The 24,806-nt window shown below is 46.0% G+C and overlaps 2 protein-coding genes across 18 annotated transcripts in view; one reads left to right on the forward strand and one right to left on the reverse strand.

The window, feature by feature from the left end:
• The window catches only part of ERMP1 (endoplasmic reticulum metallopeptidase 1), a 43,667-nt gene extending 43,137 nt beyond the window's left edge, over positions 1–530 (reverse strand). Inside the window, exon 1 of one of the 2 annotated variants that reach the window (XM_049896781.1) lies at positions 108–529. In XM_049896781.1, the coding sequence (XP_049752738.1) occupies positions 108–433 (326 nt within the window). In that variant the 5' untranslated portion in view covers positions 434–529. Of the gene's footprint in view, positions 1–107 lie in introns of both variants that reach the window. The other variant, XM_049896782.1, reaches the window with a different exon arrangement.
• Positions 531–716: 186 nt separating this feature from the next.
• The window catches only part of MLANA (melan-A), a 68,101-nt gene continuing 44,011 nt past the window's right edge, over positions 717–24,806 (forward strand). For 3 of the 16 annotated variants that reach the window (XR_007518764.1, XR_007518763.1, XR_007518761.1), the window contains exons 1-3: positions 717–6,623; positions 7,055–8,274; positions 8,485–8,652. The gene's annotated coding sequence lies outside the window, so the exon portion shown is untranslated. The other 13 variants (XR_007518753.1, XR_007518759.1, XR_007518766.1 and 10 more) reach the window with 13 other exon arrangements.

Raw genomic sequence — 24,806 nt, forward strand, 5'->3', positions numbered from 1 at the left:
CACGTGCGACCGGGTACCCGCCGAGCCCGGGTGCTACCGGGGGAGGGCGCACGCAGCAGGGCGCTGCCGGGCCAGCGCCGTCCAGGGGCGCGCGGGCGAGCCGGTACCTGGCTTGGCGCGCGTCGAACTCCCCGCGGCTTCCCGCGGGCCCGCGCAGCACCAGCTGCTGCAGCGAGAGCTGCACAAGCGCCCGCAGCGCGAGCAGGTAGAGCACGAGCCCCAACGCGGCGCGTCCCTCGGACAGCCCGGTCCCCGCGTCGCCGCCGGGGCTCCGCTTCCGCGTCCTCGCGCCGCCGCCGCGCGCGGCCACCAGGGGCTCCGGAGCCAGGGCCTCCCTCTCGGGCTGCAGCGCCGCCGCCTCTGCAGGGCCCTCCCGGCGCTCCCCTCCGACACGGTGCCGCCTCACGGCCGCCGACTCCGCACCCCACTCCATGGCCACCAGCCTCCGCCACCGCCGGCCAACCGCCCGGCCCGTGACAGCCCCGGAGCCAGCGGCGGCCGAGCGCCTCCTAGTGAGCGGACGGCGCCTGCAGAGGGCCAAACTTGTTCTGATTGGCCGGCCGCGCGCTGCGCCCAGCCTCCCGGGGCAGAGCGTGAGCGGGCCCGCGGCCGGGCGGGGCGTGCCGGATGGGACGTCCCCCTTAGGGGCTTCCCGGCAGGTGTAAGCGGGGATCTCCTGACGGGAAACGTGCAGCCTGAACAAAGAGAAAAGTGAAAGATCGGTTTTAAAGGAACGCGCAAGTCTCTTACGGTGCAGCAGGCACAAGAACCAGGTAAGGGCCCGACTTCCGTAACAGCCTCTGAAAAAAGTCAGCGCCTGGCTCTTAAAATGAGAAACAGGAGTGTGCAGAGGAGGCCTAGCGGTATGCTTTGAGGACCGTTATCACAAATGACAGTACCCTGCTTGCTGAAAGTGAAGAGGACTTAAAGCACTTCCTGATGAAAATCAAAGACCACAGCCTTCAGCATGGACTACACCTCAACATAAAGAAAAGAAAAATCCTCACAACTGGACCAATAAGCAACATCATGACAAACGGAACCAGCAGACAGGAAATCAAACACCGTATTGCATTGGGCGGAGCTGCTGCAAAAGACCTCTTTAAAGTGTTGAAAAGCAAAGATGTCGCTTTGAAGACTAAGGTGCACTGGACCCAAGCCATGGTATTTTCAATTGCCTCATATGCATGTGAAAGCTGGACAGTGAATAAGGAAAACTGAAGAAGAATTGATGCCCTAGAATTATGGTGTTGGTGAAGAATATTGAATTTACCATGGACTGCCAGAAGGACAAACAAATGTGTCTTGGAAGAAGTACAGCTGGAATGCTCCTTAGAAGTGAGGATGGTGAGACTTTCTCCCAAGTAGTTTGGATGTGTTATCAGGAGGGATCATCCACTGGGGAGGGACATCATGCTTGGTAGAGGGTCAGTGAAAAAGAGGAAGACCCTTAATGAACTAGATTTACTCCGTGGCTCCAACAATAGGCTTAAACATAGCAATGATTGCACGGATGGTACAGGATCAGGCAGCGTTTCATTCTGTTGTGCATAGGGTCTGTACATAGGATCGCCTTGAATCTGAAACGACTTAATGAAACCTAACAATAATAACACAACAATCTCATCGAGTCGTCAAAACCTTGTGAGGTAACCAATTCTCTTATTGTTTCCATTTTACAGATGATGCAAAAATAACAGCCATTATTTATTAAAGGAGCCCTGGTGGGGTGCCACAATGATTAAAGCCCACGGTTGCTGCGGTGCAGTGAATTACTTACTATGGCCCATCTAGCCGTGGTCTTTGTGACTCACACACACTGATCGAAGGGGACTATGCAAATAAGGTATATGGAACCTGTGATGGTTGAGGTCATGTGTCAACTTGGCTAGACTATGATTCCCAGTATTGTATGGTTGTCCTCCATTTTATGTATTGTAAATCATAACCTCTATATTTTAAATGGGAACCCTGGTAGCACAGTGGTTAAGAGCTATAGCTGCTAACCAAAAGGTCAGCGATTCGAATCCACCAGGTACTCATTGGAAAACCCTATGAGACAGTTCTACTCTGTCCTACAGGGTCACTGTGAGGTGGAATCAGCTCAACAGCAACGGGTGTGTGTTAATAAAGCAGCATTGGTGTGGGGCTGTATCTTGAGCCACAGTTACTAAAGTCCCACCCTTCCTTGGGGTGTGGCCTGCATCAAAGGTATATATTTGTGGGTGCTCTGACAGGGCTCTCTCTCTGCGTCTGGATCCTGTGTCTGGTTCATTGTTTTCTGACCTCCAGTTCTTGGAGCTTGAGCCAGCAGCAGCCTGCCACCTGACCTGCCAATTCTGAGCCTTGCTGGCTTTCGCAGTCCTGTGGGCCAGGGGCCTATTGTCTGACCTGATCCGCCAACTTCCACAGCCTTGTGAGTCAGCAGCCTGTGCTCTGGGTTCATCAGCCCCTGCAGCTGGGGGTTCATGAGAAGCCTATGCCTGACTCACAGATTTGGGACTTACCAGCCTCCACAACCATGTGAGCCATTTCCTAGGCACAATTTATGAGTTCTGTGAGGCGTTGAGGGAATTACGGAACCCAAAGACTGGAGGGAGAGTGCTGAGGGGAGAGGGAGTAATTGATGTTAGAGATGATGGAGTGGTACAGCAGCTTGGAAAAGTTAGACACTTGGGACATCTTTAACCTCCGCCTCATAGGAACCACCTTTGTGCTGATCCTTATAAAAGAAATTTTTCACTTAGCTGCTAACCAAAAGATGGGCAGTTCGAACCCACCAGCCGCTCCACAGGAGAAAAATGTGGCAGTCTTCTTCTGTAAAGATTTACAGCTTTGGAAACCCTATGGGGCAGTCCTGCTCTGTCCTGTCGGGTCACTATGAGTCAGAATTGACTCAACGGCAGTGGGATTGGGTTTTTTGGATTAATTATTAAATCCACCAGCTGTCTGCCAGTTTGTCATACTATGATGGCTTTTGTGTTGCTGTGATGCTGGAATACCAGCAGGGTCACCCATGGTGGACAGGTTTCAGGAGAGCTTCCAGACCAAGATAGACTAGAAAGAAAGACCTGGCAATCTACTTCCGAAATTATGGATCACAACAGAATATTGTCTGATATAGTGCAGGAAGATGAGCCCCCTAGGTTGCAAGGCACTCAAAATGTACAGTGGCGGCAACAATGGATTCAAGTATACCAAAGATGTGAGGATGCCACGGAACTAGGCATCGTTTTGTTCTGCCTTCCATGGGGTTGCCACGAGTCTGAACCAACTTGATGGCAACTAACAACAATTTAGTGAATATCTGCTGTAAGCCATTAGCTGTGCTCAGCACTTTATATATGTTATCTTTTAATTCTCATGAAAATGCTGAGAAGGAAATCTTTTTATTTCCATTTAGTAGCTGAGGACCTTGCAGGTGACAGAGGCAGAATTTAAAGCTAATTCTGTGGGCTCCTACTGCTAGATAGGGCACTTCAGAAAGTCAGAAAAGTCACTCCTACACGAAGCATATAGTCAAACATTTCTTCAGTGAATGAATGGATGAAGATGTAACGAGTTTATGGCAGCAGCATAATTCTAGCTCTGTGAGATCCTTTCTTGTCCGTAATCTCCATGAAGCAGGGACAGTGTCCACCTTATTTATTCATCACTGTGTACCCAGTGCTTAGCTTGATGTCTAGCCACGGCCATCACCCAATACATATTTATTGAATGAGTGAATGAATATATATTGTTATTTGTAAGAACTTACTAAGTCTTAGTAGTCTCTTCCCAAAATGTTAACCTTTCCACCCTTTTTTGGAAGTGAAGACTTCAGAAATGACTCTTATGTCCGCTGCAGTGTGGAAAGATGCTGAAGTCTCTAGTTCATAGAAAAAAAAAAAAAACATTGCCGTCGAGTTGACTCCGACTCATAGAGTCCGACTCACAGTGACCCTGTAGGACAGAGTAGAACTGCCCCCATAGAGTTCCCAAGAAGCACCTGATGGATTTGAACTGCCGACTTTTGGGTTAGCAGCCATAGCACTCAACCACTACGCCACCAGCATTTCCTACTTCATAGAGGAAGGGCACGAATGCCTCATGGTCTTCTATGCTTTACTTATTTTATGCTGCCACTAGGTGGGCTAGGTGGGTATCAGAGAACCTGGGAACAAGTTACATACAGCTCTTAGCTGTATGTGAAGCTTTTCTGACAATATCCCGTGAAGAGGTATAGCATAATAAAAAGAGCCTGGCTGCTGGAGTCAGATCGGAGTTCCTGAATCTGGTATCTTCAATACATATCACATAATCACAGTGACTTTATCTGTGACAATGAAGATAATATCTGCCTTAAAGGACTTACTGGTTATTGTTGTTGGTGATGTTGTTGTGGTGTGCCACCGAGTTGATTTTGAGTCATACAGACCCCATATAACAGAGTAGAACTACCCCATAGGATTTTCTTGGCTGTAATCTTTATAAAAGCAGATAAAATATCTGCCTTAAAGGACTTACTGGTTATTGTTGTTGGTGATGTTGTTGTGGTGTGCCACCGAGTTGATTTTGAGTCATACAGACCCCATATAACAGAGTAGAACTACCCCATAGGATTTTCTTGGCTGTAATCTTTATAAAAGCAGATAGCCAGGTCTTTCTCCCACAGAGCCACTAGTGGATTCAAACCACCAACCTTTCTGTTAGCAGTCAAGCACTTAACCATTACTCTACCAGGGCTCCTTCTAAAGAGCTTCAGTGAGGATTAATTAGCTAACATATGTGAAAGACCCTAGCACATGAACAAAAAGAAAAATCTATCGCCTTGCTCCTGAGTCAACTCGTGTCAACCCCATGTTACCGAATAAAATTCCTGGTTGTAATCTTTATAGAAGCAGATCTTCTGTAAAGATCTTCTGTAAATCTCCATGGTGCTTCTGGGTGGGTTCGAACCCCCACCTTCCAGTTAGTAGTCTAGCACAAACCATTTGTGGCACCCAGGGACCCTAAAAAACACATAAGCCTTGCTAAATACTATTTTCCAGAATTTTTCTTTTCATTCAATCCCTTTCAGATTGAATTAAAAGGCATTTCCCTATCATGATTATCATAGAGCCCTAGATAGCAGAAATTATTATAGTTGGGATCTTGGAATAAGTTTTTCTCTGAGCTTGTGTAAATATGGTATTCACATGTGAATAGCTTAAAGCTACCAGTTGGTTATCTGCTCTGTGTCAGATACTGATCAACATGGTGGAAATATGTTGTTGTTGTTAGCTGCCCTTGAGTCAGCCTCTGACTTATGGTGGCCCCATGCACAATAGAACAAAATTCCACGAAGTCCTGCAGCATCCCCATTATCGGTTGCAGATTAGCCTATTGTGATCCATAGGGTATTCATTGGCTAATCTTAAGAAATAAATCACCAGGCCTTTTTTCTCAGTCTGTCTTGGTCTGGAAACTGCTGAAATCTATTCAGCGTTATAGCAACACACGGGTGGTAGCTGTGCATGAGAATGCATCAGCCAGGAATTGAACCTGGGTCTCCTGCATGGTAGGTGAAAATTCTACCACCAAACCATCACTACCCCTGGTGGGAACATAGAGAAGAACAAATCAATGTTTCTGCTTTCATAGAGCTTACATTCAACTGGGGGAGACAATAAACAAATTGTGTGCGTGTGTGTGTGTGTGTATAAAATATTAGAGTTGAGGGCTATGAAGAAAGATAAAGCAGGAAATTGAGAGTGACAGAAACTGCTGCTTTATGTAGAGTGATGAGGGAAGATCTGTCTGAGGTGACATTTGAGGTGAACGAAGGGATGAATAGGACCAGGGGAGAGAATGTTTCAGACAGAGGGAGAAGGATAGCAAAGGCCCTGAGCTGGGATGTTCACAAAGTAATATTGAGTACAGCATGTGGCTAGAGCAACTGAGCAACAAGAAGGGTGGTGGAGAATTCAGTCAGAGAAGTGGGCAGGGCCAGCGCCAGGATTGTGGGGTGGGGTGCGTCTTGGCCACAGCAAGGACTTTGGGTTTTAGCGTAGTGGTGCGGTGTGATGGATTGCTCTCGTGTGGCCTTTCCCGCCATGGTCTTGTAACTTTCACCCAAGTGATTGGGTGGGACGGTGCTAATAGAGTGATTGTAGCCCACAAAGGGAATTGGTCAGTTTTGCTATCCCACTGGACTTGAAATGAGCCATCCCAGAGGCGGGAAAAAGAGAATTCTACCACCACCAAGGAAGGAGAGCTAAGAGTAGAGTGTGTCCTTTGGACCTGGGATCCCTGTGCTGAGAAGCTCCTGGAACCAAGAGACCGAGAGAGAGAGAGCTGTAACACTGAAGACGACAAGAAACGGTGCCTGGAGAGGCCACCAGAAAACCACTCAGTGGGCTTCACGGCCCACAGAGTGAGAAAGCTGAGTACCTTTGTGCCAAGGCTTGCTGGCGAAGTGGGCATCTGTTGGCAGGGGCTGAAAGTGCTTTGTGGCACTTGCTTGAGCTGGACAGAGGCCAAGGGGCCAGAGAAGCATCCCTGCGAGCGTGGCTGGGAAGAGGCTGTCCTGATGGAAGAACTGTATCCTGAGCACTCCTGAGCCTGAATTATAACTTATTACTTCCTTAATAAACCCCATAATTGTGAGTACGGTCTGTGAGTTCTCCGTGGCCATTGCAGTGAATTATCGAACCCAGCAGAGCAGTAGAGAGTGCCATGGGAGGGACAGTTGGTGTCGGAATTGGTAACGATGGTGGAGAGAGGAGGCATATCTGACCTCTGCCTCATAGGGATCAGCCTTGGGCTGTTGATCTTTAGTCTCTTTCCCCCTGGTAAAGTTAAAGGAGGTCAGATACCTTCCCCACGCCATTTTTACAAGCGGGCAGCTGTGGGTGGTTTTGAGCAGTGAAAGGACAAGCTCTAATTTTTGTATTACAAGATCCCTCAGGGTCTAATCCCAGGCAGAGTAGCGCCATGACCACACCTAGATAATATTGGCCCATAAAAGAATTTAATATTGTCTGGCCTTTGAAGTGTTTGAAGTCACTTTTGATCTGTAATTTTATTTGTGCAGAAAGTAGACTGCAGTGCATCGAAACACATAACCTTGTTCTTACGTGTCAAATTGGCGACGAGGATGGGATTGGAAGTGAAAGGTGTTGGCTGCCCATCTGGTAAGCCATGAATCACTGTGGTTTGAGACAATTCATCTGGCTAGTCTTGTGTGGTAAACCCTGGTGGCATAGTGGTTAAGAGCTACAACTGCTAACTAAGAGGTCGGCAGTTCAAATCCACCAGGCATTCCTTGGAAGCTGTTTGGGGCAGTTCTACTCTGTCCTATAGGGTCACTATGAGTCAGAACTGACTCGATGGCAACAGGTTTTTAGTCTTGTGTGCCCCTCCACCATGAGAAAATGAGAGCTAGACTGACCAACAGGAAGAGAGATGTCCCATTTCCCTTCTGTTTTGCCATCTTTCCAGTATTTCCTAGTAACGGCCAACGTGAGTAGAAGGTTGGAGAGCTGTCAGTATTCAGGAGACTCACCACTGTTTCTGTCTCCCACACAGGCCACTCCATAACCTGTGTGCCTCTTTCTTGGCAGAGACGGCAGAGGTCTATCTATGGAAAATAGCGCCTAAGTCAATTCGTTTTGCATTGCTGAATGATCTCTCACACCTGGTGATGGAAACTGCCATGGCCAAGAGAAACTGCTCATTGGTGCCACTGCCCCATCCTCCCCAGGGCATTGGCCATACTTGCAGGGGTGGATTGTCATCTGTAGTGAGCAATTACACACTTTATCGCCACATGAAAGATTCTGCTTCTAGGTATGGTTGGCATCTGTCTCTCTCCCAACCCCACAGCGCCTTCCTACAGAATCAAAGCCTGTTTTCAAATTTGCAATATCCCTGACAGGGGCAGATGACCCAGTAAGCAAGGTAAACATGGGCTTACTTGTCCGTATTTACTAATCTGTAACAAATAGATTAGTAAGTAGTGAACTCGGTGTGAAATAGTTCACTACAGGTTAGTAAGTACACACGAGTAAGCCTGTGCTTACCTTGCATATTGGATAATCCACTCCTGCATACCAGCCATACCTTAGATACATCTCTGAGAGACCCTGGTGACAGTTCCCTGGGACTGTGGTGGGCAGAAGGATGCCTTTTACCTGAAGCTACAGTGACACTGAAAGCAAGGGAAGTGCCAAGCCAAGAGGTGAGAAGAGAGTACAAACCAGTTGCAAAAACAAGAAGCAGACGTCAAAGCTGACAGGCAGAGAGAGTTCAAAGGTGAGAAAAGGAAGGACCCTAAGTGCAAAGGAGATGCTGGGTAAATAATGGGAACCAGTGCTGTTGCCTGCAGTGGGGTCTTATGCTGTCATTGGGGTGGAGTGAAGGTGAGCCAGCTGTGTTTAAAGGGACAAGGATAGAGTCATAGCTGGGTTCAGAGGAGATCGTTGTTTGTTTGTTTTTACTTTGTTTTTGTTTCAATCCCTTCAGGTGAAAGCTGGGGCCTCCGGGTACTGGTGGACAATTGGTCTTCCTAACCAGGAAGCTCTGCAATGGAACGTTCTGGGAACTGGTGACAGTGGTCAGCTGCAGGAGCACTTGCAACAGCCCAGGCAGCCTGGGAGCTGGCAGTCGTGGTAGGAAAGGGCATTCTAAGAGGTATGTAGCCCAGACCTGTGAGTCTGCTTTTCCTTCATATCATTCTGTTCCCGTGAGCTGAGCTGTCTTTGGACACTCTTACCAGCCCTTCAAATTCCCCATTGTGACTCCTGCTCTCTAGGTCCCTGTAGTGGGTGGCCACATAAACCAGCTACTATCATGCAACTCCAACTCACTTCAACCTCAAGTATGTCAGGGCAGAACTGTGCTCCATAGGGTTTTCAACGACTGATTTTTCAGAAGGAGACCACCAGGCCTTTCTTCCAAGGTGCCTCTAAGTGGACTTGAGCCCCCAGCCTTTTGGTTATCGGCCAAGCATATTAACTGTTTGCACCACCTGCCACAAAGGAGTTAGGAAACAAGTCCAGCTGCATTGCTTGCTGAATCCATCGTGAAATGTTACCATTTTCCAGGGCCTAAAAAAAAAAAAAATTAGAAAGGGAATCCTAATTTTGGAAGAATCAGGCTTAAAAGGCCTTTTGGAAACAAATGGGGTTGACAAAATTGACTCTTCTGGGGGAAAATATTGAATTGAAACCTCAAACTGTATTATATATTCCCTCCTCCCAAAAAAAAGAAAGAGAAATCAAGTAGAATTCAGTTAAACATAAGCAACTTTTTAACCTATACAAAAATGAGATAAATGCAATTTAATAATTAAGACTCAAAATGGGCAAGGACTTTTTAATCATAAAAGCAGTGGAAGAAATAAAGAGAAAGATCACATATTAACTACACAAAACTGAAAACTTCTATACCTCTATATGGTTAAAAAAAAAAAAAAAAACCCCACCAAAATAATGAAAAGTCCAATGGCAGACTGGGGACATTATTTTCAACAAATGTAAAAGACAAGAGGAAAATATCCTCTATCTGTACTTTATCTGTTGCTGTCGAATCGGTGCCTACCCATAGAAACCCCATGTGCTTCAGAGTAGAACTGCTCCGTAGGGCACAGAGTAGAAGTGCTCCGTAGGGCACAGAGTTTTCTCGGCTGTGGTTACAGAAGCAGATCACCAGGCCTTTCTTCCACAGCACTGCTAGGTGGATTCGAACCACCAGCCTTTCACTTAGTAGCTGAGGGCAAACCATTTGCACCATCCAGGCACCCCATATATACGTACATGCATTTACATGTGTGAGTGTGTGTGTGTCTATACACACACACATATATATACACCCATTGCCGTCCAGTAGATCCCAACTCATAGTGACCCTATAGGACAGAGTAGAACTGTCCCATAGGGTTTGCAAGGAGTGCCTGGTGGATTTGAACTGCCGACCTCTGGGTTAGCAGCCATAGGAAAAGCAATACCCAATATGAGTGAAGCCTGCACAACTTGACCAAGGTAAATGAAGACACTAAGAAGTACGCAAGAATGAGGAACAATTTCGGTAGATGCTATAACGTACAATTTTACAACAACATTAATAACAAAAAAAAAAAGTGTGGTTAGATATGTATGCATATATGTTTATAGGAAGGCGTATGTGAGTACACGCACATGCATGTATAGGTGTATCTGTGTTGTTGTTAGGTGCCATCGAGTCGGTTCCGACTCACAGTGACCCTATATACCACAGAACCAAACACTGCCCAGTCCTGCACCATGCTCATGACCCTTGTTATGCTTGAGCCCGTAGTTGCAGCCACTGTGTCAGTCCATCTCGTTGAAGGTCTCTCTTTTCCACCGACCCTCTACTTTGCCAAGCATGATGTCCTTCTCCAGGGACTGAACCCTCCTGACAACATGTCCAAAGTATGTAAGATGCAGTCTTTCCATCCTTGCTTCTGAGGAGCATTCTGGCTGTACTTCCTCCAAGACAGATTTGTTCATTCTTCTGGCAGTCCATGGTACATTCAATATTCTTCACCAACACCACAATTCAAAGGTGTCAGTTCTTCTTCAGTCTTCTGTATTCATTGTCCAGCTTTCACATGCATATGATGCTTTGAAAATACCATGGCTTGGGACAGGGGCACCTTAGTCTTCAAGGTGACATCTTTGTTTTTCAACACTTATGTATCTGTAGGTGTATCTGTAGGCATATGTATATACATGTTTGTATATGCTACATATATATTCATATACATAATAGGGCAGATACGGGGCACAGTTACAGAGACTTCCTGGACATATCCAAACACCTCTAGGGATTGTTTTACTGGGCTGAAAGGTTTAGGACCATAGTCTCAAGGGACAACTCAGTCAAGTGACATAGCATAGTTCATAATGTTCTACATCCTAGTTTGGTAAGTAGCGCCTGGGTCTTAAAAGATTACAAGTGACCATTAAAGAGACAGCTATTGGTCTCTACTCGTATGGAGCAAAAGAGGATGAAGGAAATCAAAGGCTCAAAGAAGAAACTCACTCACAGGATTACCAGTAATAGCCCACAAGAACCACAGCCTCTTCTAGCCTGAGACCAGAAAAACTAGATGGTGCCCAGCTACCACTACCAGCCATTCTGACCAGGGACACAATAGAAGGACCCAGACAGAATGGGATAAAAATGTAGAACAAAATTCAAATTCCTAAAAAAGGTCAAACTCACTGGACCAATAGAGACTAAAGGAATCCCTGAGATTATCGTCCTAAAATACCCTTTGACCCTGGAACTGAAGCCACTCCCAGAGGTCACCTTTCAGTCAGATAATAGATTGGTTTATAAAATAAACAACATCACCCTTGAGCAATGTGCAACCTTAAACAATCAACTATATGAGACCAAACTGTTAAGGTTTACCCACAAGCAAAGATGAGAAGGCATGGAGGGACAGGGAAGCAAAATCAATGGAAACAGAACAAACAAAATGGAAATAATGAGAATGCTGACACATTGTGAAAATTGTAACCAATGTCACTGAACAATGTGTGTAAAAATTGTTAAATGAGAACCTAATGTGCTGTGTAAACTTTCACCTAAAACACAAAAAATATTTCTTAAATATGTGGAAACTACTTCGACACATAAGAATAAGGGAAAGGGCAAATAAATTATAGTTTATCCAGAGTGTGGGACATCATCTAGTACTAATTACGTTTGTTATTAGTCGCCACAGAGTCGGCTCCGACTCACAGAGACCCTGTGTATAACAGAACAAAACGTTGCCCAGTCCTGCACCATCCTCACAATCGTTGCTATGTCTGAGTCCATTGTAGCAGCCACTGGGTCAATCCATCTCATTGAGGATTTCCCTCTTTTTTTGCTGACCCTCAGTGGTTAAGAGTTCAGCTGCTAACCAAAAGGTTAGCAATTCGAATCTACCAGCTGCTTCCTTGGAAACCGTACGCGGCAGTTCTACTCTGTTCTGTAGGGTCACTAGGAGTCGAAATCAACTTGACAGCAACGGGTTTGGGTTCGGTTCTATGGTACTTGACCAAGGATGATGTCCTTCTGCGACTGCTCCCTCCTGATAACATGTCCGAAGTACATGAGACGAAGTCTTGCCATCCTTTCTCCCAAGGAACATTCTGCCTCTACTGACTCCAAGACTGATTTGTTGAATACATTATCATAATTATGTAATAACCTGGGGAGAATACTCACATTATAAATATTAACAGAAATTGAAAATAGTGATGCAAAATTGACTAGGTAAGAATATAATGAATGAACGTTATGTATGTGGAAGGAAATACATGTAAGCAGTGTTTAGCAGTGGTTATCCAGGGGTGATTTGTATTTCTTTATTCCTTTCTGTATTTTCTCACATTTCTGCCATGAGCTCAGTGTTGCCTCGAGAACCCCAGAGATGTTAGGTCAGCCTCCAGCAGCCCTGTGCCCAGGAAGGGTCTGGCCTGTGCAACACTGTCATTTTAATCCTTAGGAAGGCAGTTTATAAATTCCCACATGGATATCAGAGGAACTCAGTGTCAAAAGGCTAGTCTCTGGTCTGCACTTCTCAGAAACATTTCTAGCCTGAAAAGTTGAGGGTAAAGACTGCACCGTTAATCAATGGTTGAGCCAATTAAAAAAGAGAGAGAATTTTTACTTAAGAATTATCATTCTTTAAATTCATTATTTTGTGACCTGCTCTGAAGAATTGATGCATATACTTTTTTTCTTTGTCATTGTTATTGAAAATATATACAGAACACGCACCAATTCAGCCATTTCTACACGTACCACTCAGTGACGTTTATTACATTCTTCAGGTTGTGTGACCGTTCTCACCCTCCTTTTCTGAATTGCCCCTCCCCCGGTGCATATACTTCTAAAAGGCTTTAGATTTTGAATTCTCTTTCTCCCACCACCCCCCCACCCCACCCCCGCCCTCCTTCTAGCACACCTCTTAGACATACTAGAGGAAAAAACCCAGAAACCAGAAAGGCTCTGGGGATTTACTTGAAGGTCGCACACCAAGGGCTTTGTGTTTCTCCACTGAATTGCAGGGACAGGTGAGTCAGGACAGAGGGTGACTCAGCAGTTTGGGGACTGGAGAATGGGAAGCTGACCTGCCTGGATTTGCTTCATGCTGAGGCTTGGTTATCTTGATCTACTAAAATATTAATGAGCGTGGGCACTGCCAGAGTCCTGGCATCAGACACCCATTCTTCCCCAGCCTACTCCAAGTAGCTACCTCTTCCTGCCGCCCAGAACCCTTTTTGCACGCTTGGCCCTGGGCCAGTTTCATTGTCTACGAGCCGAGTGACCTTCTTCGGGTCCTTGCTCGCGAGCCGAGTGACCTTCTTCGGGTCCTTGCTGGCCCAAAATATCCTCTGCAGCTGCTGCTTTTCCAAGATGCCCCGAGAAAAGAGACCACAATGATTCTTGGACAAAAATGACACACTCCTCTCAGTGTGTTCTGAGGACCACGTAACAGGAGACTCACTGGAGATTTTCTTTAAAAAATCATATTCCTGTGCCCTACCCAACTGCTGAATCAGATCCTCTGGAGTTAGGGCCCCGGAATCTGTGATTCCTGTTGTCATTGTTAGTTCCTGTCTGGTATGCTTGAGTCTATTGTTAGGACCACTGTGTTATTTTGAGTGCCTTCCAACCTAAGGGGCTCATGTTCTAGCACTGTATTGGACTATATTTTATTGTGATCCATAGGGTTTTCATTGGCTAATTTTTAGAAATAGATTGCCAGGCCTTTCTTCCAAGTCTGCCTTAGTCTGGAAGCGCCACTGAAACCTGTCTACCATGGGTAACCCTGCTGGTATTTAAAATACCAATGGCATAGCTTCCAGCATCATAGCATCCAGCACGCAAGCCACCACAGTACAATGAACTGACAGACATAGGCTAAAACCGTGAAGCACTTTAGTCTAGGGTCTTCTGTCTCTGGTGCACATGTCCAATATGGCAGGTAGGTAGACTGAGTGGAGCCTGGGCCAGGTAGCCCTTCCTTTGCCTTCTGAAAGGTCAGGTTGGCACCATCACCTTTTCCCACCCTGCCCATCCTCTCTCCTTCTCCCACCTCCAATAGCCAGAAGAACTGCCAAGGACCTTGCCACACCGTTTATGAAAACCAGGAGTGCAAGATGCAGTATGGTGCAGTGGTTAAGGGTGTGGGCTCCGCACTCAAACTCTTCCAATGTGTGTTGCTCTACCATTAATCAGCTGCATAACCTCAGTGAATCACTGAACCTTGCTGTGCCTTAGTTTCCCCATCTGAGAAGTGGGCATAAAAGGGTCATGATGAGGCCCTATACACAGAAAACACCAGACCAGAGAGACTTGGCACCAGGTGAGTGCTCAAGATGTGTCAGCTGTTGCTACTACCATGTGGTTTGGACTTTGATCAGCATGACATTAGAAGGCTGGGACATAAACGTGAGAGAACTTGATTTATATTTTCACCTACAGTCAAGTTGTTAAGTATTTGTTATTGCCTCACTCTGTCCACCCCTCAAATACACGCATTCATACCCCTGCAGATACATACCCATTGCCAGTCAAGTCGAGTCTGACTCAGGGTGACCCCATGTGTGTCAGTGTACAATTGTGCTCCATGGGGTTCTCAATGGCTGATTTTTCAGAAGTAGATCCCAGGCCTTTCTTCCAACTTGCCCCTGAGTGGACTCGAACCACAAACCTTTCAGTTAGCAACTGAGCATGCTGTTTTGCACCACCAGGGTCTCCAATACCAAGAATAGGTACTCTATTTTTAAAAAAATAATAAAAATTTATTCACCATGTATTATTCACAGTTGACTGCAATAAGTAGAATTTGTAGCTCCAGAGAAAGATGCTAGAACAAGCTTGGAGTTAAGTGGTTTGCTCTCTGTTGCCGTTTCTTTAAATTGTGATGGTAATAATAAAGGCCTTGGATTTCAATAGTGTCTTACTTCCAAGCAGCTCAAAGTTCTATATAACGATTTCTGCTCTCTCTCTCTTTTTTTTTTAACCAATAAACAGATGTGTGGCAGAGATGCTGATTCTTTAGAAAAGGCTAATGGAATAGCTTAATTCCTGGCTTCCAGTTTTTAAAGCCGTTTTGCTCCCAGATTCCGTGATGGTTCTAATTTCTAACGTAAAGACCTAGCCAAGTAGCCTAGCCAATAAGGCTAACCTTCGAGGGCCTCCTACAAGGCTGGGAGCCCAAATTAAGAGACTTTAAGACAAAAACCCAAATGACACATGTATTATAAGTACAATCGTGTCAGCAAGGGGTAGCTGTGACTTACTCTGGGGCAACAGAAGAGAACACTTTCAGACCATTTCCTGGTCGGGGCAGATAGAATGGTTAGGTCAGGGAAGGGTGGTAGGGAGTGGTGGGGACCAGTAAACCACAGCCGGGGCCCCACCTAAAACAGTAACAGGCTATAACTTCTCTGTGGAAGTCGGAACTCAGCGTAGCCAGATCTACTTTTCCAAGAAATGACAGACGTTCAGACATTTCTGTGAAGCCTTCCGCTTTGTTAACGCTGGAAACTAAAAAGAGGGGACCCTGGCGTGGGCCAAACAAAGCAAGGCTGCAAACTGGATCCCGCTCACAGCTGCTGGTTTGAATCTTCAACGCCCTCACCTTTAATTCCTCAAGGACACACTTGCTAAAGATAAAATATTCCCTTGGGAAAGAATCTGGTTATGTGCAGGATTCTTATCTGGAGATTTAGGGGAAAGTCTCCGGAGGAAAGTTCAGCAGATAGAGCTGGCTAGGCAAGAGGCCACATAGGTGAAAGGTCACTCCTATCCAACATCCCCGCCGCCATCTGCAGCCATCACAGTTCGTTTTGCTTTGAACAAGGGATAGGTAGGAGAAGCCTTTTTGAAATGTTCACTGAGGCAGAGCTGAAGATTTCTAGCTACAACAAAGGTTCTGGCCTAGATTTTTCTCTCTCCCTCCGCCTTCTCCCATACCATAACAAGAAGCAGCATTGAACACACTGGGCTGTGAAACCAAAATGCACAGTCCGGGCCCTGTCCCACCCTGCTACATTCTGGGCCGGGCCTGGGGAGGCACAGCAGTGTTTATTCTTCTTGCGCGTCCAGTGTGGGGGAAGGAAGGGAAGTGCAGAGAGAGAGTGGGTTTAGGCTAAAGCCTACAGCTTAGAAAACAACACTCTTCAACAGGAGGCCAAACCCAGTGGCACGGACTCTTGATTTGAAGTATAAACTTCCGTAAACAAGGAGGGTATTTCCAAGAGCTGAGCCTCAGTGAAACCTACAAATTGATTCTGATTTTAGGGAAAAACCTTTCACCTTAAAATTAGACACCCTCACAAAGCAGAGGCCTAACGGGGGGAGGGGGGAGAGAAGGGGAACAGGTGGGACAAGTGTCCTGGGTGTCACCTGCATGCCCTGGTCACCGCTTAAGGTGGGGTGCCAATGCGCAGTTTCTATTGGCCGTTATATTTTCCATCGCCAGCTGTGAGAAATCATTCACCAATTTAATACTAATTGCCCTGAGCACTAATATCTGTAGTTAGGCCCTGTCGAAAAGGGCCAAATATTGTATGATTCCCCTTGTATGAAATATCTAGAACAGGCAAGTGTATAGAGACCACAGTTTATTAGTAGTTATTTTTTTTTTTTTTTTAGGAGCAGGTGGGACAGAGGGGAAAGGGGGACTCCTGCTTAGGGGACACTGAGCTTCTGGTAAAGGGTGCTGGGAACATTGGGGAACAGATGTTGGTGACAGCTGAGCAACATGATAAACAGAACTAATGTCACTGAATTGTAACATGGAGAATACTGAATAGACAAAAGGTGTGTTGCAGATACATCTGTTGTTGTTAGTGCCATCAAGTGGTTTTCAACTCATAGCAACCCCAAGTGACAGCAGAACGGCCCCATAGGGTTTTCTTGGCTGTAATCTTCACAGGAAGAGCCCTGATGGCATAATAGTTAAACTGCTGATCAAAGGTGGTGCAAAGGTTAAGCTGCAAACCGAAATGTGGGCGGCTCCAACCCACCCCGTGGCTCCATGGGAGAAAGACCTGTCCTCTGGAAGAAACCTGGGCCTGCTGCCTGCACCCCCACCCCCCACCAGCCCTACCGCCTTCTTGTTTACATACAGGAGGATTTTTTTTTTTCCCCGACTTATTCAGCCTTGCTGGAAACTGTCTTTTTCCAGTCCACTCTGGTTTTCTGGTTGGGTCATCGCCAGGCCTTCCTTCCAGAGACAGAAGATACAGAGATAAAAATCAACCAACCGCACATTCTTTCCAACCAGCCTACCATAAATCATGACTGCTTTGAACACATCAGCCTTCTGGTTTTCTCCAGGGTGCAAGACGTGTGCTGGCCTCCCTAGTAGGTTAGCTCTGCTTCCTGGGACACACAGGGAAACAGGCCAGCCCTCCATTTTGCCTGTTCTTGGGCTCCTCCTTTGTACCAATGTTGGGCCTTTGAAAACTTACACTTACTGAGCTCAAAACTCAAATTGTGGTGTTTTGTAAGTTTCTCCTTTCATGAGGCAACCCTCATTGTTCTTTACTATCGTTGGTTTGTTTTTTCAAAAATTACTGTTTATTTTTAAACTTTTCATGCCCCTGACCTGTGGCCCAGGGAAGATTTGACAATTACTGGTCAACTCTTAAAAAGGAAGTTTCTTAAGGTTGGGGGAAGGTGGAGGAAAGAGGAGAGAGAGCAAGAGAGAGAATGACTTGTTCAAATTCCTTCTGATTTATCGTCTCTCTTTCCTCTCTCACAAAAGGAACTCCTGATTCATTATCCGGGCTCTTCCTGCCTCTGAGTTAATCACACCCCACATCTCTCTGCCATCTCTTTGTTGCCTGTGTCTTTTGTTACTCCTGTAAGAGATTCCCAAGGCACGGGGATGGGGGAGGGGGGAAGAAAAGACTGGAATTGGCCCTCTTTGACTATGCCAAGGAGAAACTATGGGGTCCAGGTCTTACTTGGCCTTTCTTGGAGCAGACAATGGGGTCAGCTCTCACCTCTTAAGGAGAGCACCTTTTGCTGAGAGCTCTTTGGACACTTTTGTGAGGAAATGTCTTGAGTGAACTCCCTGCTAGAGTAAGTGGAGGCTCCAACAAGGGCCTGAAGTAATTAAGAGCTACAGCTGCTAACCAAAAGGTTGGCAGTTCGAATCCACCAGCTGCTCCCTGGAAACCCTATGGGGAAGTTCTGCTATGAGCCAGAATCGACTTGATAGCAATGGGTTAGGTTTTTTTTTTTTAATGGCCTCTTAGGAAAAGCGAGGCCTTATAAAAAAATAAGGGTGCCTGAGTTAGCCTGAGGAGATCTTTTAAGGCTGTAAAGTCATTGGCTAGTGCGGAAGAAGTTCCAGAAGGAGAGAGGCAATTAGTGAACTCTGTTGTTGGGACAGGAAAAAGGAAGAAGCCACTTTGAGTACCAGCTAGGCCTGGATGGGTGGATGCGGTAAATCAACACATCCCAAATTTGGTTGTCTTACAGGGAGGCAGCCAAGAGCAGTACAAGCCCTGCAGTGCCAGGACAGATCTAGGTTCAAATCCTGGCTCTGCCACGAATTTGCTGTGTGACCTCGGGGAAGTCTTTTCTTCCTTCTGAACCTCAGTTTTCTCATCTGTAAAAACAGGGATAATAAAATGTACCTTGACCACTTCACAGGGTTACCCTATGGATTAAATGAAATAAACACGGGGAAGTTCACGTAATGACAACATGTCGGATAGATTCTTCTTGGAGACGTTGCGAAGTTTCACCCACTGTTATGGATTGCATTGTGTCTCCCCAGAATATATGTCAGCTTGGATACGCCATGATTTCCAGTATTGTGTGGTTGTCCTCCATTTTATGATCAGATGTCATTATCCTCCATTTTGTGATGTGTTATAAATCGTAGGCTCTGCCTGTGGTTATGGTTCCATTTGGGAGTGACTTGTCTGTTATGTTAATGAGGCAGGATTAAGGTGGGATGTATCTTGAGCCACCACCTTACTAGAGGGTATGATGCAAGTCGCCACCTCTATTCAACTCATGCCCTCACTTGAGTCACACCTTTTATCTTACAAGAGATCAAAGGAGAGAGAAGTAAGCAGAGATGGGACCTACTACCACCAAGAAAGGAGAGCTGGGAGTGGAGCTCTCCTTTGGACCCAGAGTCCCTGTGCTAAGAACCTCCTAAACCCAGGGGGAAGCTTGATGAGGACCTTCCCCCACAGCGGACAGAAAGAGAAAGCTTTCTCCTAGAGCTGGTGCCCTGAATTTGGACTTCTAGCCTCCTAAACTGCAAGAGATTTCTGTTTGTTAAAGCCATCTACTAGTGGTATTTGTTATAGCAGCACTAGAGAACTAAGATACCCACATACGATGATAGCCACATCTAACTACATTTCTCAGAGGACTGAGTGGACACCTACCCCAACAGGTATGGAGAGGAGGAGCTCATATTTATTTGATTGTCCTTCAAAGCCTTTGCAACTGAACGTTCCCAGATCCAGCCTGGCCCATCTCTGAGGGACTTTGCTAACTCTCTGGCTCAACATCAATTACTTGTCTTATCAGCTGATTTATCTCTGAAAGCCTGAAGGACTTGTTTGTGTTGCTGGAAACTCCCCTTCTCTATTTTGGTTGATCTCACATTTCACTTACACTCTTGGGGAGTATAGTTGATTTTCCTGTTTGACAGGGAACTAACTGGAGGTCCGGAAGCTTCAAATGGACAGGCTGCAGAGATGCACTGCAGATGCCTTCTCCTGGAAACAGTGGGTGACGGACCCACTCCTACCAGATTCATCCGCACAGCACCCATAAACAGGCACCTCAGGACAGGCACCCCTCATCCCCGGGGGTTGAGGGGAGGGGAAGAGGGCTCTAGTAAATTGAATTTCGGTTCGGCTCACTGCTTTGTTTTGTTTTTTCTATTTCTTATATTAAAGGATCTTTCTAAAACACCGATGTCCAGTTTACTACCTTAATTAGGTGAGTATTGTCAACAATTCCTTAATGTTTTTTGAAAATTGGAATTTTGCAACATCCAAGTCATTATCCTGAATCTCCTGATTATACAATGATGTGAAGGTATAGATGACCACAGACAGGACCCGGGTGGGTTTTTCTTTTAACTAAATCCCTAATTTTTCTCCTTTTCTTATGAATAACATGCATTAAGCACTTGCCACATGCCTGGCTGAGTGCTTAACAAACATTACCTTATTTAATCCTAACAAAACAAAACCTGTAAGATAGACTTGTTACTCTCCCAGTTTTATCAATGAGGAAACTGAGGCTCAGAGAGGCAATATAGTTTACCAAAAGTCACGCAGGTAGTAAGTGGCTGAAGTGGTGTTTGAAGTTAGGTCTGTGTGGTGGGCAGAATGATGGCCCCCTGAAGGGGGCAGTGATGGTTCAGCGACAGAATTCTCACCTTCCATTTTTTTTTTATGTGGGCAACCTGGGTTTGATTCCCGGCCAATATGCCTCCAGTGCAGCCACCACCCATCTGTCAGTGGAGCCTTGTGTCTTGCTGTGATGCTGAACAGGCTTCAGTGGAGCTTCCAGAGTAAAACGAAGTAGGAAGAAAGGCCTGGCAACCTACTTCTGAAAATCAACCAGTGAGAATCCTATGGCTCCTAACAGTCAGATCCACAACCAATTATGGCGATAGTGCAGGACTGGACAGCGTTTCGTTCCACTGTAAGTGAGATCGCCACGAATTGGGGGCTACTGGACAGTAGTTAACAAGCTAACTATAAGGATGTCTACAACCTAATCTCCTGTGACCATGTCACCTTACGTGGCAAAAGGGAGTTTGCAGATGTGCTTAAATAAAGGCCCTTGAGATTGGGCCATAAACCTACATTATCACAATATCCAGGGCCTGATGTAATCACCAGGATCATTCAAGGGAAAGAAGGAGGCAGGAGAGTCAGAGAAGCAAGTGTGACAACAGAGGCAGAGATCAGAGTCATGTGGGGGCCACGAGTCGAGAAGTAAAACAGCCTTTTGAAGCTGGAAAAGGCCAGAAAATGGATTTTCTACTAGAACCTCCGGAAGGAATGCAGCCCTGCCAACCCAATTTAGATTTCTGACTTCCAGAACTATAAGATAATAAATTAAACCAAAAAACCGAGCCCATTTCTGTCGATCCAATTTCAATTCACAGTGACCCTATTTTTTTTTTTTTTTTCTATAGAACAGAGTAAAAATGCCCCATAGGGTTTCCAAGGCTCTAATCTTTACAGAAGCAGACTGCCACATCTTTCTCCTGGAGAGCAGCTGGTAGGTTTGAACCATGAGCCTTTTGGTTAGCAGCCAAGCACTTAACCACTGCACCACCAGGGCTCCTTAGATAATAAATTAGTGTTGTTTTAAGCTGTCACAGCAGCAACAGGAAACTAATACAGTCTGTGGGTGCTCAGGGCCTGAACTTCTAACCAGAGGCAGAATGGCCTCTCCCTACTCCCAGCCCAAAATGCGTCTTGTCGTTTGAAGTTGGTTGGTTGTAACTAGAATTCTAGTTAAATAGAGTTCACTACATAGGAACTGTAAAGTTTATTCGTGTTGGAAATATTGATGAGGCTCGCTGAACATCACCAGTTGAGTAACACCTTTCTAAAACAGTGAATGTGTCTGACTCAAGCCATGGTCATTTTAATCGCCTCATATGCTTGCAAAAGTTGGATAATGAGACAAGAAGACAGAAGAAGAATCAATGCATTAGAACTGTGGCATTGGCAAAGAATATTGTATATGCAATGCACTGCTAAAAGAATGAACAAATTGGTCTTAGAAGAAATACAACCAGCATGCTCCTTAGAAGCAAGAATGGCACAACTTTGGCTCGCTTACTTTGGACATGTCATCAGGTAAAACCAATCTCTAGAAGAGGACATGAGGTTTGGTAAAGTAGAGGGTCAGCAAAAATGAGGGAAACCCTTAATGAGATGGGTTGACACAACAGCCTGAACAATGGACTCAAAACATACCAACGATCATAAAGTTAGCAGGACCAAGCAACATTTCATTCCGTTATACATAAGGTTGCCATGAGTTGGAGCCGACCCGACAGCAACTAACAACACCAACAAGACAGTGAATGAGTTCAGACTTATTTGCAGGGGTGTCAGCCTGAATGCAGGTGGATGCCAGAAAGGGGAGGAATTTACGTGCTTACAGTGGTTAGATGGGGGATTCTGATCCAGCAGAGGAAAATGAATGGAGAAGTTTTGGGTTTGGAATCAGAGATACCTGCGCTGTGGGAGACAGAAGAGACCTTAGAGATAACAACCAGCCCCTTTATTTTACAGATGAGAAGCCTGGGCCCAGGGAGGAATTCTGACTTGCCCAAGGCGCACAGTGAGAGCTGGGCCAGGGCTAGAACGCAGACCCTGCTCCAGGCCAGTCCCCAGTCCCTTACTCTACCCACTTCCCTTATCTTGGCACCCTGGGGTGGTTCTGGGTACACTCACTGGACATTTCACATAAACGAGGTCATGCTTTGGTTATGGTTCAGAAGCTGGTATTTGTAGACACCCAGATTACCACCAGATTTCTACACCTCAATAAATTCTCCTATTATACTTGGTTAATATACCAGTTTGTTGTACCGTGGTGGCTTGCATGTTGGTATGATGCTGGAAGCTGTGCCACTGGTATTTCAAATACCAGCAGGGTCACCCATGGTGGACAGGTTTTAGTAGAGCTTCCAGACTGAGACAGACTAGGAAGAAATGCCTGGCAATCTACTCCCAAAAATTAGCCAACAAAAACCTTATGAATCACAACAGAATATTTTCTGATGCATGCTGGAAGATGAGCCCCCTAGGTTGGACGGCACTCAAAATACTGAGTGGTCACAACAATGGACTTGAGCATACCAACGATCGTGAAGACGGCTCAGGACCAGGCAATGTTTCCTTCTGTTATACACGGGGTTGCCATGTGTAAAAGCCAACTTGATAGCAACTAACAACAATAAAACCCTAGCCACATATGTTAGAAAATAAGATTTTCTGTTGAGGCAGACTCTTGTCATGTTCAGTTCCTGCGGAAGTGCCTATGACTGGTCATACAACTTTGACTCTTTCCTGCTAGATCACATATAAATCTACCCCACATTTGGCACAAGATAGAAGAAACCAGGCCAAAGGGCACCCCTCACCCATTCCCTGTGCTCACAGACACATCAGGCTCAGCAAGAGGCTCATATTTATGAACCCACAGGCCCAGGATATCCACGGGGGGTTGTGTTTCAATCCAGCCCCCATACACACACACACACACACACACACACACAAATAAAAATGCATACCTAGTGGCCACAGACATACTCCTTTTGAATTCATTTTCCCCGATACAATCTTATTTTCAATTTAGTTGAGAGCCTACTATGTACCAGGCATTCATCTAGGTGCTGGGAAGACAAAGATTAGTAGGTCCCAGGCCCTGACCTGGTGGACTCCCGTACTAGTTGGAAGTCAGTTGGAAATGCTCACAACAACCTGAGAACCCAGTGCCGTCCACTGAGAAGTGGGTACAATATATTATTTCTCCCACCATTTCACAGATGAGGAAACAAAACCAGAGAGCTAAATAGACCCAAGGTCACACAGCCTGCAACAGTCAGAGCAGTCTTAGAGGTGCATCTAGGGAAAGGGAGGCATGGCTAGTGCCCTGGGTGCCCCTTGAGGGGGGGATGAACAATTTATCAGCCATGGTGATTTCCACCGCCAGCTGTGAGAGATCATGCAGCAATTTAAAACTAATTGCCACAGGCGCCATTTCCTGTAGATGTGCAGCTGTGACTTCCCAAGTCTTTCCCTTGTGTGGGCTAGCGTGAATGCCTGCATCAGAATCACCTGGGGTTCTTGTTAGAAACACACAATTCCCCAGAGGAGGGTGTGGCTGGGGAATCTAATGTGTAACAGCACCCAGTGTTGTCAGGTCTCTACTCCAGTGGCATACAAGAATTAGCTGGGACATTAAAAATATGTATGAATTCCTGGGTCCACTCCCAGGGGCCTATACTCGGTTAACTTGGGTGGTGCCCAGGCAATTATATTTTTCTGGAATGTCGCCCAAATGATTCTAATGTGGAACCCAGTGCCATTGGGAACAGTGGTAACAAATCCTGTACCCCAAAGTCAGGGCAACCCCACAAGCAAATCACCCCTATCTTGGCTGCATCCTAGCTTGGGCTCCAAGGAGGAAAAGGAGATGGAGAGAGGATGAGGAGCAGGGTTGCGTCCCCTGAGACCTCGGGCTGTGGATCTAAACTTCAGGCAACAGTTCATCAGGAGGAAAGAACTCAAACCCCGAAGTCCTCCCCTAATGACCAGGCCCCAGTGATCCCACAAAGTGTTCCCTTGAGACCCCTCAGGAGACACCTCTCTGCTGTGCTGGAATCAAGCAAAGCCTCCGGAGCACTTGTATTTTGTGGACACAGTGAATCTTGTCATTGATTTGTTTCCCTCATTGCTCTGTCTACTAACCAAAAGGCTGGCAGTTCGAACCTACCCATTGGCATCACGGGAGAAAGCCCTGGCGATCTGCTCCCGTAAATGTGAAATGTCGGATAACAAGATAGTAAGTGAGGAATCGGTGTATTTCTTCTAAGACTGATTTGTTCATGAAGGCAGAGTACAGAAAAATAACAGCAACGAAAGGGATTCCATTTACCACACCAAAGCATGTTTTTTATAAAAAAAAAAAAAAAAAGTGGGATGAAAATTCTTTCCTCATTCAAAGCCACAGGGCCATCGCCTGTTGGTTCTCACCGTGTCACTTGTCTTCCCTCTTGCCCCATGGGTGTG

This window comes from Elephas maximus, chromosome 9 (assembly GCF_024166365.1).
Source record: "Elephas maximus indicus isolate mEleMax1 chromosome 9, mEleMax1 primary haplotype, whole genome shotgun sequence".
Lineage (NCBI taxonomy): Eukaryota > Metazoa > Chordata > Mammalia > Proboscidea > Elephantidae > Elephas > Elephas maximus.